The following is a 17,876-nucleotide window of genomic DNA, read 5'->3' on the forward strand; positions in this document are numbered from 1 at the left end:
CAGGCTGCCCCCCCCGACGCTCCTGGAAGAGCCACTCTAAGGAAACACACCTCCCGCGCGAGCCTCTTCCTTCCTAGAGGGACGGGGGAAGGGGACACCCGGGGCCGAAACACACCCAAACCCCACTTCAAATCCTGCCCCACCGGCTTCTCCTTCCAAAACAGCCGCGCCACTGCCGAGCCCGCGGGCGATTCGGGGGCGCCGGGAGAGGAGAGCGAAGGGCGGAAAGCGAACTTGGGCGTTACTCCGGGCGTCTCCCTCCCCCAGCGGAACCTGGGCGCGCCGTTTCCTCACGGACGCGAGATTTTCCCCCAAAATCGCCACCCCAGCCCGCCCGGGGCCGCCCTCGCCCACCGTCCCCTCAGCCAGCCAGGGCCCGGCCCAGGCCGCGCCGCAGCCCGCCCTCCCCGGCCGCTCCCCGCGGGCTGCCGGGCCACCGCGAGGTCGGGCCACTCACATCCGTCGGCGTCCTCCTGCAGGTCCTCCTGGAGCAGCGAGAGGTCTGCGCCGAGGAGAGAGAAGAAAGGCCCGGTCAGCGCCCCGGGGCCCGGCGCGACGCCCCCACCGCCCGCCCTCCCGCCCCGGCGGCGCCTCCCCGCGCCGGGACCCCACGCCGGCCCCGGCCCGGCCGCCACTCAGGGCGGCGGCGGAGGGCGGGTGGGCGCGAGGAGCCGCCGCCGCCGCCCGGAGAACAGGGGGCCACGTACCCGCCATCTTGTGGTCGCCCCCTCCTCCGCGGCCGCCCGGGGATCCGGGGCTACATGGAGCGGCGCGAGCCGGGGAGCCGGTGGACGCGCGCGGGAGGGGCGGCGGGGAGGAGGAGGGCCGGGCTGGCGGGGGCGCGCGCGCGGGGCGGGCCGAGGGCCCGGGCCTGCCGCGGGCGGCGCGGCTCCCGGACGCCTGGGCCCCCGGCCGCGTCCCGCCCCGCCTGCTCCTCTGCGCGGCTCCCGGGCGACCGGCGCTCCCGCCTCCCGCCTTCCCCGCTCCCGGCCGGGCCCCGGCCCGGCGGCGCGCGCTCACACCCTCGGCCCAAGCCGCCCTCAAGCCGAGCGCTGCGGACGGGGGCGCGCAAACTGCCGCCGGCCGGGACCCTGCGGCGAGTGCCGGAACCCGGCCGGGCGGGGCCTCCCGCGGACCGGCCGCTTTATTGGGTCACCGGCCTCGCCCACCGCCCTGCAGGCCGCAGCCATCTCGGCGGGCACGCCGCTCGTGGCTCGCTCCCCATCCCTAGGCCTGCACGTACGTCGTCGGCGATCCGGGGCCGGGGCGGCTCCGAGGTCGGCGGAGCCGGGGTCCCACCTCCTCTTGGAGGAAGCGCCGCCTCCCCACCCGCCCGGGGCCCTCGCCAAGTGGCTGCTAACAAAGCCCAGGGCCCGGCTGCGGGGTGGTTGACTGACAAAGTCATGCCTGCCTAGCCAGCTTCCTCGTGCAGCACGGTGAAGGCTGGGGCGCCGGGTTTTTACTCCCACGTCCTGCTAACTCGAGCTGACAAGGCGGGCAATCCGCCAGCGGGAGCGTTGGCAGGCCTGGGGTCAGATCCTGAATCAGCCAGTTAGTTGGTAGGAGTGGGGCCCATTTGTAGAATGAAGGTGATACCTGCTTCGTGGGGTTATTGGCATTAAATGAAGAATGTAGGGAACCTAGCACGGTTCTTGATGTCTAGGAGGTGCTCGGTGAAGGGTGCCTGTGATTCGCTTTTGGCTTTTAAATACTTTTGGCAGCACTTGAGGTGTTAAAGTCTGTGTCCCAGACTTTATTAGTCTTGTTGTTTTACGTGACTTAAGCGATTAGCTCAAACACCCAAGTACAAAGTGGGGCTAAACCCAGGTTTTCCGACACGGTTCTGCCTCCATGGCTTTATCCCCAGCTCCACCCAAAGCCTCCAAAATGGTGGTGGTATCCTAAAGTGATCAACAAAACACCAAACTGTGTTATGGTGCCACTTTGTCGATGTGGTCTCTTAGGAGAGGGAATTCTAAATAGTTAATTAGCTTGTTCCTTTCTGCGTTGTAATCTTGACCAAGGACAATGTATTGGCATTTAATGCCATTGAAGATTTAGAGACGAAGGAATCAGATCCTCTGAGATTCCTAAATCTGTGTAATAAAATAGTTTCTACACATAGCTATTCCAAAAAATTCCCTATCAGATATTACTAACAAGATAGATTATAGTCTGTATGAAATTTCTAGGAGTAATAAAAATCAGAATAGACCCCGTAACTCGGAGTATGTGTCTAATTTTCTCAGCTATAAAATAGTTAAAACTAAAGGCTGTTTCTCTTCCTTCCTTGATGAATGCCCTTACGTGAATTCAGCTGACACACTCAGAATGACAAAGGAGTTAGAAATTCACATCAACATAAATTGGTCCCGACTGACTCAAACCATGAGAATTCTGCTCTGCTGAGATACCTTGTCAGTATCTACCACTTAAGCAATTCTGGGTAAATGGGGGAAGAAAGAGCCAAATCAGCTCTTTTTTTCATTAAAAAACAATTTTTTTTTTAGAGCCGAAGTCTTGCCTTGTAGCCCAGGCTGGAGTACAGTGGCACAATCATGACTCACTGTAACCTCGAGCTCCTGGCCTCGAGAGATCCTCCCATCTCAGCCTCCCAGGTAACTAGAACTACAGGTGCGGGCCACTCCACCTGGCTAATTTATTTTTAAAATTTTTGTAGGGATGTGGTTCTACTATGTTGCCCAGGCAGGTCTTGAACTCCTGGCCTCAAGCAATCCTCTGGCCTTGGTCTCCCAAAGTGCCAGGATTACAGGTGTGAGCCACCAAACCCAGCCCAAATCAGCTCTTTATAGTAACTGGTGATCTCACTGCAACAACACAAAATCTACAGGGTGCCAACTGTGCTTCAGCCACTGGATGCACTAAGATAAAACTGTCTTGATCTACACAGTCGAGTTAGACTTAACAGTTCTCAGTAATCATGATAAAATAGGGGCTATGTACCAAATGCTAGCCTAGGATATGGAACAACTAATTCTGCCTTTGGTAGCTGGGCCTCAATAAGTTTTATCTCAGTATTCTGTGGGAAGGGCAGCAAATGAGGAGGATTTGTATCATTTTTCTGTATTCAAGAGCTATGCATTTGATTATCATCTTAGCTGAATTACACATTGCAACAAGTGCCTTTAAGCAGTATGGTTTTTAGATATTTCTGTGATGGTGTCATTCATGGTTCAGCACAAGTATGTGTTTTTTATATTTCGCTTTCTCTCATTCTCCTTTCTAAAAGAAAGGAGTTTTTAAACCGGTATTTACAAACTGCACTCTGTTGCCTTCTTATAAGAAATAATATTTAAACAAATAATACCAATCATTGTTCTACATACCGTTACCCCAGCTTCACTTACAGTGCAGCTTGAGGATGACAGAGCTGTGTGTTGTCCATGGTCAGAGCACACAGGAGGTCTGAATTGTTATCCTGTTCTGCCACTGAAATGTGTAAAATATAGGAGGAGTGTCCCCCAAGTCATTTTTCAAAAAGCATCATCCAACTATGTAAGTACTAAGGCCTGCATTTTTAAAAATAAGTCCTCTTCCAAATGATAATTAAAGGGTTTTTGTTTGTTTTTGAGACAGGGTCTTGCTCTGTCACCCAGGCTGGAGTGCAGTGGTGCAGTCTTAGCTCACTGCACCCTCCACCTCCCGGGCTCTAGCAATCCTCCCACCTCAGCCCCCTGAGTAGCTGGGACTACAGGTGGGCGCCACCACACCCAGCTAATTTTGGTATTTTTTGGTAGAGACATGGTTTTGCCATGTTGTCCAGGCTGGTCTCAAACTCCTGGGCCCAGGTAATCTGCCCACCTCAGCCTCCCAAAGTGCTGGGGTTATAGGCAGGAGCCACTGCACCTGGCCACAGTGACAATTTTTCTTAGCAGCCAATGAGCCTTGGAAATTAATGTGTTTGGCTTTTCAACCACAAACAAACATAAAAAAAAAATCGTGGGGAAAACATTGCTAATAAATAAAACCTACCTGACGTTGCTAGCCACTATCATGTTTGTTAATTTTTGCATCGGTGATGAACCATTCACTTTTTTCTTCAGAATTATCATTCCTGAAACTGAAAGTATATAAAGACAGACGTATTATTTATTATACAATCTGAAAAATGGAGAAATACTTATGTAATTAAAAATGATTTTTGAACAAATATTTCTTTACTTTTTTTAATGAACTGCTTCATGAATTTGTGTGTCATCTTTGCGCAGGGGCCATGCTAATCTTCTCTGTATCAGTCTAATTTTAGTACATGTGCTGCTGAAATGAGCACATTAAACAAATTCTTACCATTCATTTCATTCATCTCTTTTTTTGAAACCAGGTTGACAAAATGTCCCTCATAGACTCATTTTCAAATAAGAACAATTTTTAGGCTGTGTGTGGTGGCTCACGCCTGTAATCCCAGCACTTTGGGAGGCTGAGGTGGGCGGATCACCTGGGGTTGGGAGTTTGAGACCAGCCTGGCTAACACGACGAAACCCCATCTCTACTAAAAATACAAAAAATTAGCTGGGCGTAGTGGCATATGCCTGTAATCCCAGCTACTAGGGAGGCTGAGGCAGGAGCATCACTTGAACCCAGGAGGTAGAGGTTGCAGTGAGCCGAGATCACGCCATTGCACTCCAGTCTGGGACACAGAGTGACACTCTGTCTCACAAAAAAAAAAAAGAGAAAAAGAACAATTAAAAAAATTAATTGCCAGTCTCTTACCTAAAGCCTCTTATACATTTCTATAAATTGTACAAAGGTAAGGCCGGGCACAGTGGCTCACACCTGTAATCCCAGCACTTTGATAGGCTGAGGCGGGCAGATCACGAGGTCAGGAGATTGAGACCATCCTGGCTAACACAGTGAAACCCAGTCTCTACTAAAAATACAAAAAAATTAGCTGGGAAGGCACCTGTAGTCCCAGTTACTCGGGAGGCTGAGGCAGGAGAATGGCGTGAACCCAGGAAGTGGAGCTTGCAGTGAGCCGAGATCGCGCCACTGCACTCCGGCCTGGGCGACAGAGTGAGACTCCATCTCAAAAAAAAAAAAAAAAAAAAATTGTATAAAGGTAAATATTTGTGAAATTTTACATGTCCTCCGCTCTATGCTGCTTCCATCTCCCTTTAAAGCTCCCTGTAAAGGTGACATTCTGAATGTGAAGCCTTAGCCTTTCCTAGAACTTTCATAGTTTTTCAAAGATATTTGATCTCTTTATTCACGTCAGCTAAAGAGACATATTCTCACACTGACCTAAGAGAGGGAGGGAGGGAGAGAGGGAGGGAGGGAGGGAGGGAGGGAGGGAGGGAAAGGGAAAAATACCTACAGAACTGAGCTCTATCCAGAGTTACCCTGATTCAGGGCTGTTATTTCTGCATTTACAGGAGCTGAACACTGCCCCAAGAATGCAACAGAACCTCAACTCTGTCCCAAGGTCATCAGCCACAGCTCCAAGTTTCTTCGCATCAGCTTTTTCTGAACAAAATAGTGCATCCTGCTGGAATCACTACTGTAAACTGAGTATAAAGGAAAATAAACCCTCTTTTTCTTATCCACTGTGTTCCCTAGTCCTGTGCTTTTCCCAATGCTCCAGGTTAGTAGAGGCAAAAGAATTCCCCACTGAGGAGGTACTACATCCTATACAATTTGTTCCACACATTTTAATTTCATTAAGAGAAAACAAAGATGTTTAAACAGTGAGCACTAAATGGATTAGAGTGGCAGTAGTAAATTTCCTTTGTGCCTTTCTCTTAGAATTCAGAAACCTTTAGTTGCAATCGCATTCAAAGCAATATGGGAGGGGCTTCCACAATGCCTAGCACAGAGTACATGGGGAGGAAATGCTTATCATTTTAGATGCTTATTATTTTAAACATTTAAATATTTATTATTCTGAATCTGAATGAATGAGTCAAGTTGAACCAGGAAATAAACCATAGCAAACCACATATTCAAACCCAGATAAGTTCAGTGGTTAACTGCCCTAATTCTAAGCTCCCTTCACAGTAAGGCTGCTCTATGGTAATATGATTCAGAAGAAATTACTTCCATTCTCATTTCACTTCTCTGTAACTCTTTGTAACAAATTGCTTGTGTCTCTGGTCCTTGGTTCCTTCCTTTGGTGAGAAAAATATTAGCACAATGACACAACACAATTCCCAGACTAGATAGCTAATACATTTTCTAACTTTTTATTTAGAAACAATTATAGATTTACATGAAGTTTCAAATGATGTGCCAGGATATCCTATGTCCCCTTCACACCAGTTCCCCCAATGGTAATATTACCATATATATAAAATATTTTTCAGAGCATGTGCCAGACATTATATTAAGTGCTTTTTCTTTTCTTTTCTTTTTTATTTTTTCTGAGATGGAGTCTTGCTCCATCACCCAGGCTAGAGTGCAGTTGCACAATCTCAGCTTGCTGCAACCCCCACCTCCCGGATACAAGCGATTCTCGTGTCTCAGCCTCCTGAGTAGCTGGGACTACAGGCGCCCACCACCACACTCAGCTAATTTTTGTTTGTTTGTTTTTGTTTTGTTTTGTTTTTTGTACAGATGGGGTTTCACCGCGTTGGCCAGGCTGGTCTCAAACTCCTGACCTCAAGTGATCCACCTGCCTCGGCTCCCCAAAATGGTGGGATTACAAGTGTGAGCCACTGTGCCCAGCCTGTTAAGTGCTTTTATGTGCTTTCTGATTTATTTAAAACAGGCTATGAAGTAGAAATTGATATTACTATTTTAAAAATATAGGAAATCGAAGCTCAAAAAGGTTGGGTATTTTGACAGAGATCAAAAAGCAAATAGGGGTTTTGTCATGGTGGCTTACATCTGCAATCCCAGCACTTTGGGAGGCTGAGGCGGGCGGATCACTTGAGGCCAGGAGTTCGAGACCAGCCTGGCCAACATGGTGAAACCCTGTCTCTACTAAGAATACAAAAGTTAGCTGGGCGTGGTGGCACATGCCTGTAATCCCAGCTACTCGGGAGGCTGAGGCACTAGAATCGCTTGAACCCAGGAGGTGGAGTTTGCAGTGAGCCGAGATGGTGCCACTGCACCCTGGCCTGGGTGACAGAGTGAGACTGTCTCAAAAAAAAAGAAAGAAAGAAAGCAAATAGGGAAACTAGGATTCAAACATTGGAATCCTAATTCTAAATAATGGCAATAGAGTTTTCATATCCTCACATTCATTGCTTTTCTGTCAAAATGGTCCTTAGTCAACTTCTTTCATGTTAAGAGAACTTCTAGTCTTTCCACATGTATGGTGTCTTGGTATAATCTCTAATTCCATTTAAGTCATCACTATTCCCTGAGGATTTTGTCATTGAAACATTTTAGGAGTCACCCCTTCACTCCGTTTCCCGCTCAATATCCTGACCAAGATATTAACCACTTCAAACCCATACTAATAACTTTTTAACTAACCTGTTTCAATTATTCTGGCCACGGATACAAAAATTATCTTTCTCATATAATATTTTGTTCATCACAATTCTGTGAAAATCCCAAGCAAGTGCCTTAACAGTGTCCTCTCACCAGCTGCCCTTGGCTTGTTTAGCTGCAGTTTACCACCATTTCATTACTCAGACAAATCATCCAGGTAGACAACCTTGAACTCAGGTGCCAACTCACTTCTCCCTCAAATGATGGTCTTGGTTTTTCAGGAGGGTTTGTTGCTGCTGCTTGTGGGTATGTGGCAGGTGTTGGGAAGGGTGGAATTCTACATCTTTTTTTTTTTTTTGAGATGGGGTCTCACTATGTTGCCCAGGCTAGTCTGGAACTGCTGGGCTCAAGCAATCCTCCCACCTCAGCCTCCTAAAGAGCTGGGATTACAGGTGTAAACCACCATGGCTGGCTGGAATTCTACATCTTTGTAACGTCTATTCTTTTCTGAATTTTCCAATTACAAAAATACATATTCTTGGAGAGCCCAGAAAAGTATAACAAAAAAATTAAAATCTCTAAAAATTTAGAGATTATACCCCCAAACAACGTATGTTTACCTCTTTTTTTAAGCTTTCAAAGTCCTATATTTAAAAAAGGTTAGCCTAGGCCGGGCGCGGTGGCTCACGCCTACAATCCCAGCACTTTGGGAGGACAAGGTGGGCGGATCACGAGGTCAGGAGATCGAGACCATCCTGGCTAACACAGTGAAACCCCGTCTCTACTAAAAATACAAAAAATTAGCCGGGCGTGGTGGCGGGCGCCTGTAGTCCCAGCTACCCAGGAGGCTGAGGCAGGAGAATGGCGTTAACCTGGGAGGCGGAGCTTGCAGTGAGCCAAGATCATGCCACTGCACTCCAGCCTGGGCGACAGTGGGAGACTCCGTCTCGGGGGGGAAAAAAGTTTAGCCGTGCGTGGTGGTGCATGCCTGTAATCCCAGCACCTTGGGTGGATTACCTGAAGTCAAGAGCTCGAGACCAGCCTGACCAACATGGTGAAACCCTGTCTCCACTAAATTAAAAAAAAAAAAAAAATTAGTCTGGTGTGGTGGTGCATGCCTGTAATCCCAGCTACTTGGGAGGCTGAGGCAGGAGAATCTCTTGAACCTGGGAGGTGGAGGTTGCAGTGAGCCGAGATTATGCCATTGCACTCTAACCTGGGCAAAAAAAAGCATAACTCCATTTAAAACAACAACAACAATAATAATTTAAAAACCCAAAACTTTAAATAGCTTTGTTGAGATATAAATTACAGACTATAAAATTTACCCATTTAGCTGGGCGAGGTGGCCACGCCTGTAATCCCAACACTTAGGGAGGCCAAGGCAGGCGGATTGCTTGAGCCCAGGAGTTCAAGACCAGCCTAGGCAACATGGTAAGGCTCCATCTCTACAAAATATACAAAAACTAGCTGGGTGTGGTGATGCATGCCTGTAGTCCCAGCTGCTCAGGAGGCTGAGGTGGGAGGATGGATTGAACCCAGGAGGTGGAGGCTGTAGTGAGTTGGTGAGTTGTAATCATGCTACTGCACTCCAGCCTGGGTGGCAGAATAAGACCCTGCCTCAAAAATAATAATAATAATAATAAATAAAATAAAATGTCCCCATTTAAAATGTACAATTCATTAGTTTTTAGAATATTCAGTTATGTGACCATCACATCTAATTTGAGAACATTTTCATAACCCCAAAAAGAAAAAAGTATCATTGTCTCTCCTGATTGCCACTACATACAACCCCAGTCCTAGGTAACCACTAATGTATTTTCTGTCTGTGGATTTGTCTATTCTGGACATTTCACATAAATGGATTTGTATAATATGTGGTCTTTTGTGACTGGCTTCTTTCACTTAGCTGAATGTGTTTAATATTCATCTATGTTGTAGCATGTATCAGTATTTCATTCTTTTTTTAAAAAATCTTTTTATTAATGAATAATAGTTCATTGTATGGATATATCACATTGTATTCATCCCTTCACCAGTTAATGGACATTTGGATTGTTTCCTTGTTTTAGTTATTATGAATAAGGCTGCTATAAACATTCATCTACAAGTTTTTGTGTGGATATATGCTTTCAGTTCTCTTGGGTATATCCCTAGAAGTGGATTTGCTGGGTCGTGTGTTTTTTTCATGTTTTTGTTTTGTTTTATTTGAAACAGGATCTCACTCTGTTTCCTACATTGGAGTGCAGTGGCACAATCAAGGCTCACTGCAGCCTTGGCTGGGTTATCTGTTAACTCCATCTTTACTACTTTGAGGAACTGGCAATTGTTGTCCAATGCAACCACACTGTTTTGCATTTTCATTAGCAATGTATGAGGGTTCTAATTTCTCCACATCTTCCTACGTAAAATGTGTCTCATCCAAAGACAAGCTGTAATTATTCACAAATGACATGATTATATATGTGGAAGATACAAGACTCTAGAAATAAACTATACAAAGTGAATATAGGAATCCCAGCACTTTGGGAGGCCGAGGTGGGCAGATCACGAGGTCAGGAGATTGAGACCATCCTGGCTAACACAGTGAAACCCCGTCTCTACTAAAAATACAAAAATTTAGCCGGGCATGGTGGCAGGCACCTGTGATCCCAGCTACTCGGGAGGCTGAGGCAGCAGAATGACGTGAACCTGGTAGGCGGAGCTTGCAGTGAGTCGAGATCATGCCTCTGCACTCCAGCCTGGGTGACAGAACAAGAGTCTGTCTCAAAAAAAAAAAAAAAAATAGAAAATAGGCTGAGTGTGGTGGCTCACACCTATAATCTCAGCACTTTGGGAGACCAAGGCTGTAGGATAACTTGAGGCCAGGAGTTCAAGACCAGCCTAAACAATAGAGCCATACCCATTTCTACAAAAAATGTAAAAAATAGCTATACATGGTGGTGCATGCCTGTAGTACTAGCTACTCAGAAAACTGAGGTGAGAGGATTACTTGAAGCCCAGGAGTTCGAGGCTGCAGTGAGCTGTGATCATGCCACTGAACTCCAGCTTGAGTGACAGAGCAAGACTTTGTCTCAAAATAATAATAATAATAAACTTAAAGTTTAAAAGTAAATTTAGCAGTCATTAGACACAAGATCAGTTCTATATCTATTATATAACTACTCAATAATTATAAATAGAATTTATAAATTTAATGTTACTTGCAATAGCATTAAGAAGGTCGAATCCTCAGAATGAATCCTAATGAAAGATGTGCAGGACAATTACATAGAAAACTACAAAACATTGTCAAAGAAATTAACTTGATGAATTCTAAAGAAAATGACAGGCTGGCTGGGTGTGGTGGCTCACGCCTGTAATCCCAACACTTTGGGAGGCCAAGGTGGGCAGATCACCTGAGGTCAGGAGTTTGAGACCAGCCTGGCCAACATGGTGAAACCTCATCTCTACTAAAAATATAAAAATTTGCTGGGCGTGGTGGTGGGTGCCTGTAATCCCAGCTACTCTGGAGGCTGAGACAGGAGAATCGCTTGAACCCGGGAGGCGGAGTTTGCAGAGAGCTGAGATTGCACCACTGCACTTCAGCCTGGGCGACAGAATGAGACTCCATCTTAAAAAAAAAAAAAATAGAAAAGAAAAGAAAGAAAATGATAGGCTACATCAAGACCACAGATTAGAAAGCTCAATTTTATGAAAAGTCAATTGTTTTTCAAATTGATTTATAGATTCAATTCATTCCTGATTAAAATCTGAGCAGATTTTGTTGTTGTTGTTTTGAGATGGAGTCTCCCTCTGTCACCCAGGCTGGAGTGCAGTGGCACGATCTTGGCTCACTGCAACCTCCGCCTCTTAGGTTCAAGCAATTCTCCTATATCAGCCTTCGGGGTAGCTGGGATTACAGGCTTGTGCCACCATACCCATCTAATTTTTATATTTTTAGTAGAGACAGGGTTTCACAATGTTGGCCAGGCTGGTCTAGAACTCCTGATCTCAGGTGATCCACCACCTTGGCCTCCCAAAGTACTGTGATTACAGGTGTGAGTCACTGTGTCCGGCGTAGATTATTTTTATGGGTGGCCAGAAGTCTGACACGGATCTCACTGAGTTAAAGTCAGAGTGTCAGCAGGGCTGCATTCCTTTCTGGAAGCCCGAGGGTAGAATGCATTTCCTTTCCTTTTCCAGCTTCTAGATACCTCCACTTTGAGTGACTCATAGCCTCCTTTCTTCATCTTCAGCATCGTTGCATCTCTCTGATCCTTTCTCCACAGTCACGTCACCCTCTAACTCTTTTTCTCTCTTCCACTTTTAAGGACTTTATTTTATTTATTTATTTATTTATTTTGAGACAGAGTCTCACTCTGTCACCCAGGCTGGAGTGCAGTGGCACGATCACCATCACCTCCGCCTCCTGGGTTCAAGTGATTCTCCTGCCTCAGCCTCCCAAGTAGCTGGAGTTACAGTTGCATGCTACCATACCCAGCTAATTTTTATTTTTGTATCTTTAGCAGAGATAGGATTTCACCATGTTTGCCAGGCTGGTCTCAAACTCCCGACCTCAAGTGATCCATCTGCCTTGGCCTCCCAGAGTGTTGGGATTACAGGCATGAGCCACTGTGCCTGGCACTTTTAAGGACTTTATGATGACATAAAGTGGATAGTGGATATTGACTACCTGATTCTAAAGGTATATGTAGAAATGCAAAGAATCAAGCCAAGAATAACCAATTTCAAAGAACAGCCACCAAGTGGGAGAAACTTACCCTGCTGGATATCTAGACTTACATTAAAGCTACAATAACTAAGACAGTGCATTGTTGGAGTGAACATAAACAAATAGACCAATAAAGCAAAATGAAGAGTACAGAAACAGGCCCACACATATATCAATACCTGATTTATAACAATAGTAAGTATGTAGAGAACTAAAAGACAAAAGTAGCACCATAGAGCTGTGGGAGAAAGCCGAGGCTGGGAGGGTTGGAGTGCCATATGAGACAAAAAAACAAAAAAAAGGAAATTGATTGCTACCTTGCGTCATACACAGAAAACAATTCCAGATGAATTTAGATACAAATAAGAAAGGTAAAAAAATAAAGCTTTGTAAGATAACATAGGCCGGGCATGGTGGCTCATCACGCCTGTAATCCCAGCACTTTGGGAGGCCGAGCTGGGCAGATCACTTGAGGTCAGGAGTTCAAAACCAGCTTGGCCAACATGGTGAAACCTTGTCTCTACTAAAAACACACAAAAAATTAACTGGGCATGGTGGTGGGCACCTGTAATCCCAGCTACTTGGGAAACTGAGGCAGGAGAATCACTTGAACTTGGGAGGTGGAGGTTGCAGTGAGCTGAGATTGTGCCACTGCACTCCAGCCTGGGTAAAAAAGTGATGCTCTGTTTCCAAAAAAAAAAAAAAAAAAAGAAAGAAAAAAGAAAAAAAGAAAAAGATAACAGGGGAATATCTTCTTGGCATTGGGGTATGGAATGATTTTCTTTTCTTTTTTTTCTTTTCTTTTCTTTTCTTTCTTTTCTTTTCTTTTCTTTTTTTCATTACTGGAGGTAGGGTCTCACTATGTTTCTCAGATTGGTCTCGAACTCCTGGGCTCAAGTGATCCTCCTGCCTCAGCCTTCCACAATGCTGGGATTACAGGCATTAGACACCACACCCAGCCAAGAATGATTCCTTAAACAGACACATAACACTGACCACGAAGGAAAAGATAAGTTGAATGATATTAAAATTAAGAAGTTATGTTACGATGGCTCACACACTTGTAATCCCAGCACTTTGGGAGGCCAAGGCGGGCGGATCACAAGGTCAGGAGATCAAGACCATCCTGGCTAACACGGTGAGACCCCGTCTCTTCAAAAAATACAAAAAAATTAAACAGGCGTGGTGGCGGGCGCCTGTAGTCCCAGCTACTCCGGAGGCTGAGGCAGAAGAATGGCATGAACCTGGGAGGCAGAGCTTGCAGTGAGCCCAGATTGCACCACTGCCCTCCAGCCTGGGCTACAGAGTGAGACTCCGTCTCAGAAAAAAAAGAAAAAAAGAAAAAAAAAGATGTTATGTTAGGCAAAGACACTATTAAGAGAATGAAAACACAAGCTGTAAAGTGGAAGATATCTGCAACACACATAACTGAAAAAGGGTTTATATTCAGAATATACAAAGACCTATAAACCAATGAGAAAAAGACTGACAACCTGGTAGGCAAATTGGCAGTATGTATGAACAGGCACTTTATAAAAGAGAATATCTACATGGCTAAAAAACATATGAAACGGTGCTCAAGCTCATTTCTCATTAGGGAAACATAAATACCGTAATGAGATACCATAACACATCCACCAGAATAGCAAAAAATTTACAACACAGACAATGTGTTGAGAATGTGGAGTCTCTTAGTTTTCTGTTGATGCTGTAACAAACTACCACAAACTTAGGAGCTTAAAACAACTCAAATATGTTATCTTACAGTTCTGTGGGTCAGAAGTCTGACACGGATCTCACTGAGTTAAAGTCAGAGTGCCAGCAGGGCTGCATTCCTTTCTGGAAGCCCTAGGGTAGAACGCATTTCCTGTCCTTTTCCAGCTTCTAGATACCTCCACTTTCCGTGACTCGTGGCCTCCTTTCTTCATCTTCAGCATCGTTGCCTCTCTCTGACCCTTTCTCCACAGTCACGTCACCCTCTAACTCTCTTCCTCTCTCTTTCACTTTAAGAACTTTATGATGGCATTGGGTTCACCTGTGTAAACCAATATCCTCTCCCCTTCTCAATAGCTTTAATTTAATCACAGCTGCAAAGTCCCTGTTGCCAGAGGAGGTCACGTATTCACAGGTTCTTGGGATGAGAATATGGACACTATTCTGCCTACCACATAGAACAACACAGCTTTCTTTCTTTTCTTTTCTTCTTCTTCTTTTTTTTTTTTTTTTTTGAGACAGAGTCTTGCTCTGTTGCCCAGGCTGGAGTGCAGTGGCACGATCTTGGCTCACCGCAACCTCTGCCTCCCGGGCTCACGCCATTCTCCTGCCTCAGCCTCCCAAGTAGCTGGGACTACAGGCGCCCGCCACCACGCCCGGCTAATTTTTTGTATTTTTAGTAGAGACGGGGTTTCACCATGTTAGCCAGGATGGTCTCGAACTCCTGACCTTGTGATTAGCCCGCCTCAGCCTCCCAAAATGCTGGAATTACAGGCTTGAGCCACTGTGCCCGGCCTTTTTCTTTTCCTTTTTCTCTTTTTTTTGAGATGGAATCTCACTCTGTCACCCAGGCTGGAGTGCAGTGGCACAATCTTGGCTCACTGCAACCTCCACCTCCCTGGTTCAAGCGATTCACCTGCCTTAGCCTCCCAAGTAGCTGGGACTACAGGCATGCACCACTATACCCAGCTAATTTTTGTATTTATAGTAAAGATGGGGTTTCACCATATTGACCAGGTTGGTCTGAAACTCCTGACCTCAGGTGATCCACCCACCTTGGCCTCCCAGACTGCTGGGATCACAGGTGTGAGCCACCATACCCGGCCTAACACAGCTATCATACAATCCTCTTTGGAATGTAAATTGGTACAACCGTGTTAGAAAATATTTGGCAATATCTACCACAGCTGAACACATGCAGAACCTGTGATCCAACAATTCCACTCCAAAAAATGTGTGCACATCACCATTATTTGTAAAAAACACCCGGACTGGAAGAAATCCTAGTGTCCATCAACATTTAGAATGGATGAATAAAATTGTGGTATATTCATATTATGGGATACTATATAAAAATGAAAGTGAATAAACAACTGCCATACTTTATGAAATGAACATATAGCACCAACATAATGTTAACTGAAGCCGGACACTGAAGAATACATTCTATGTGATTCCATTTGTTCAAATTTTTAGAACTGGCAAAACTAACCTTGGTGCCAGTAGTCAGTTTAGAGGTGACCTTGCAGATGGGATGAAAAATTACTGCAGGCCTGGAGTAGGGCTTCTAGGTCTTGGGAATTTTCCAGTTGTTTTTTTGTTTGTTGTTTGTTTTTTGCTTTTTGAGACGGATTCTCATTTTGTCACCCAGGCTGGAGTGCAGTGGCACAATCTCGGCTCACTGTAGCCTCCGCCTCCTGGGTTCAAGCGATTCTCCCATCTCAGCCACACAGGCATGTGCCACCACACCTGGCTAATTTTTGTATTTTTCATAGAGATAGGGGTTGGTCGTATTTTCCAGGCTGGTCTCCAACTCCTCACCTCAGTAATCCACTCGCCTCAACCTCCCAAAGTGCTGGTTGACAGAAGTGAGTCACCATGCCCAGACAGGAAAGTTCCAGTTCTTAACCTGAGTGATGGTTGTCTATGTGTGAACCTCTGTGATAATTTTTCGTTCTGTATCATATGATTTGGGGATTTTTTTTTCTTATAAAAGTTGCAGATGCCAAGATGAAATTGCTTTAGTCAGACTCAGACGAAATAGGGCTGAGAAGACAAAGGGGAGGGAGGCTCAGGCTTGCATCTCAAATAAGAAATGTTTCCAAGGACTTTCTAAAAATCCACAAGAAATCCCTCCGCATCCTACATGCATCTCCTCCTTTGCATGGCTTGCACATTTGGCAAATATATATGTATTTCTCTCTTTTTTTTTTTTGAAATAGGGTCTCACTGTGTCACCCAGGCTAGAATGCAGTGGCACAATGACAGCTCACTGCAGCCTCAAATTCCTGGGCTCAAGGGATCCTCCCACCTCAGCTTCCTTGAGTAGCTGGGACTACAGGCGTGCACCACCACACCCTGCCAATTTTAAAAAATGTTTGTAGAGACGGGGTCTGGCTGTGTTGCCCAGCCTGATCTGAAACTCAGGGCCTCAAGCGATCCTCCTGTCTCAGCCTCCCAAGGTGCTGAGATTACAGCCATGAAACACCACGCCCAGCCTCAACATGTATTTTTATGACAAAGTTTATCACTAGACATTCTTTAGGACTGCAGTAATTGAGATAAAATGCTCTCAAAAGAACACTTGTTCAATAACACCATCTTCACCAATGAAGTGACGACAACTCGCTTGGAGCCTCTGGGACCAATTAGCTCAGTTTCTAAGTAGCTTATGTCAACTTCTCCCTTTCAGCCAATAGAACTTCCCTTTGCCCTTCCCCAGCCAGCTGCATTTGTGGCTTGCCGTTTCATGCATCCAGATTATAATCCTCTTTTCTCATTTCCAGATAAACTCAACATATTTGGAGATATTTTTCTCTAATGCCTTTTTTAGGGTGATATTCTGTATGCATATTTTACTTTTAATTTATAAAAGTGTGTTAAGAAGAAACAAAAAAACATTGCCTCATCCAGAAAGACTTGTGTGGCAATATATAGCCCAGCACCAACACCTAAGAATTTCAAACACTGAGTTTTTCTCTATATCATCTTTAGGAAAAAAATGAAGAAGAAGAGAAAGAAGAAGATGAAGAGGGGAGGAATAGAAAAAGAAAATGTTTACCTGATTTACTATGATTATTTAATAACTAATTATTTTGCTTTTTGCAATAAACTGTTGCAAAACTCTGCCTTTCCCCAGGCAAATGGGAGAAATCAGTGTGCATCTCATCTTTTTTTTTTTTCTATCCACTGTTTCTCTCTCGCCCTTCATGTTTTCCATCCCCTTTAAGTCTTCAACCTAGTCTCAGCTTCCCTCAGCTTCCAAACTCAGCGAGTTTAGAATTCTCTCTCTCTCCCTGCACCTCCAGCCCCTTGGATAGGTACCACTAGTGAACTGGGACTACAGTAGCGTCCTGATTAAATCAAAGGTACTTAGTCCTCTAACCTGAAAGTTGAGAGAAAAGGAAATCCTTAATGCCAGCTATGTGACAACTACTCATCTCCATGTAACCCGCACCAGGGCAGCGTGGGGAGGGAAGCAGGGGCTCTGCAGCCAGGCAGCTGCCACAGACCCTGGCGTTGCCTCTTCAGATGTGTGGTCTTTGAGCAATTACTTCATGTCTTTCTTTTCTTTATTTCCCCCATCTACTCTTTTGTTAGTCATTCATTCAACACTTTTGGGGCATACAGTGATGAACAAACCACACACGATTCCTGCCCTCAGAAATTAAAAATTCTAGTTCAACCTTTCTCTTAATTTACATGACAAGGAAACCAAGGTGCAGAGAGCCATTTGTTCAAGGTAGCAACAGGAGTCAGGAGCAGGGCTGGGGGTGGGAGCCATGGCTTTTGACTTCCTATCTAGATAGAGCTCATCTCTTCTTTCCCTGTACCATTTTAGCAGTTGTCACTTTTGCTTGGTAATTAAAATACAATATTTATTTTGAATAGGATAAACACATACAGTTGTTCCTTCATATCTGGAGGGGATTGGTGCCAGGACCCCCATCGAATACCAAAATCCTGAAATGCTCCTGTTTGTTATATGAAATGTTACCGTATTTGCATGTAAACTATGCACATCCTCCCTTACATTTTAAATCGTCTCGAGATT

General features: G+C 45.2%; 1 protein-coding gene and 1 non-coding gene across 4 annotated transcripts in view; both read right to left on the reverse strand.

Annotated features, from left to right (window-relative positions):
- LOC105478885 (protein phosphatase 4 regulatory subunit 1) overlaps window positions 1-1,316 on the reverse strand; it is a 72,468-nt gene extending 71,152 nt beyond the window's left edge. For 2 of the 3 annotated variants that reach the window (XM_071085687.1, XM_071085686.1), the window contains exons 1-2: window positions 708-842; window positions 458-502 (exon numbers count right to left, since the gene is read on the reverse strand). In XM_071085687.1, the coding sequence (XP_070941788.1) occupies window positions 458-502; window positions 708-714 (52 nt within the window). In that variant the 5' untranslated portion in view covers window positions 715-842. Of the gene's footprint in view, window positions 1-457; window positions 503-707; window positions 843-1,243 lie in introns of those variants that run through there. The other variant, XM_011736610.2, reaches the window with a different exon arrangement.
- A 2,868-nt stretch (window positions 1,317-4,184) lies between these two features.
- Window positions 4,185-4,291, reverse strand: LOC112426136 (U6 spliceosomal RNA). Its single transcript, XR_003017418.1, has one exon. It is a non-coding gene; the product is annotated as a U6 spliceosomal RNA (small nuclear RNA).
- Between the last annotated feature and the right edge of the window lie 13,585 nt (window positions 4,292-17,876).

The sequence above is a fragment of the Macaca nemestrina genome, chromosome 19 (assembly GCF_043159975.1).
Source record: "Macaca nemestrina isolate mMacNem1 chromosome 19, mMacNem.hap1, whole genome shotgun sequence".
NCBI lineage: Eukaryota > Metazoa > Chordata > Mammalia > Primates > Cercopithecidae > Macaca > Macaca nemestrina.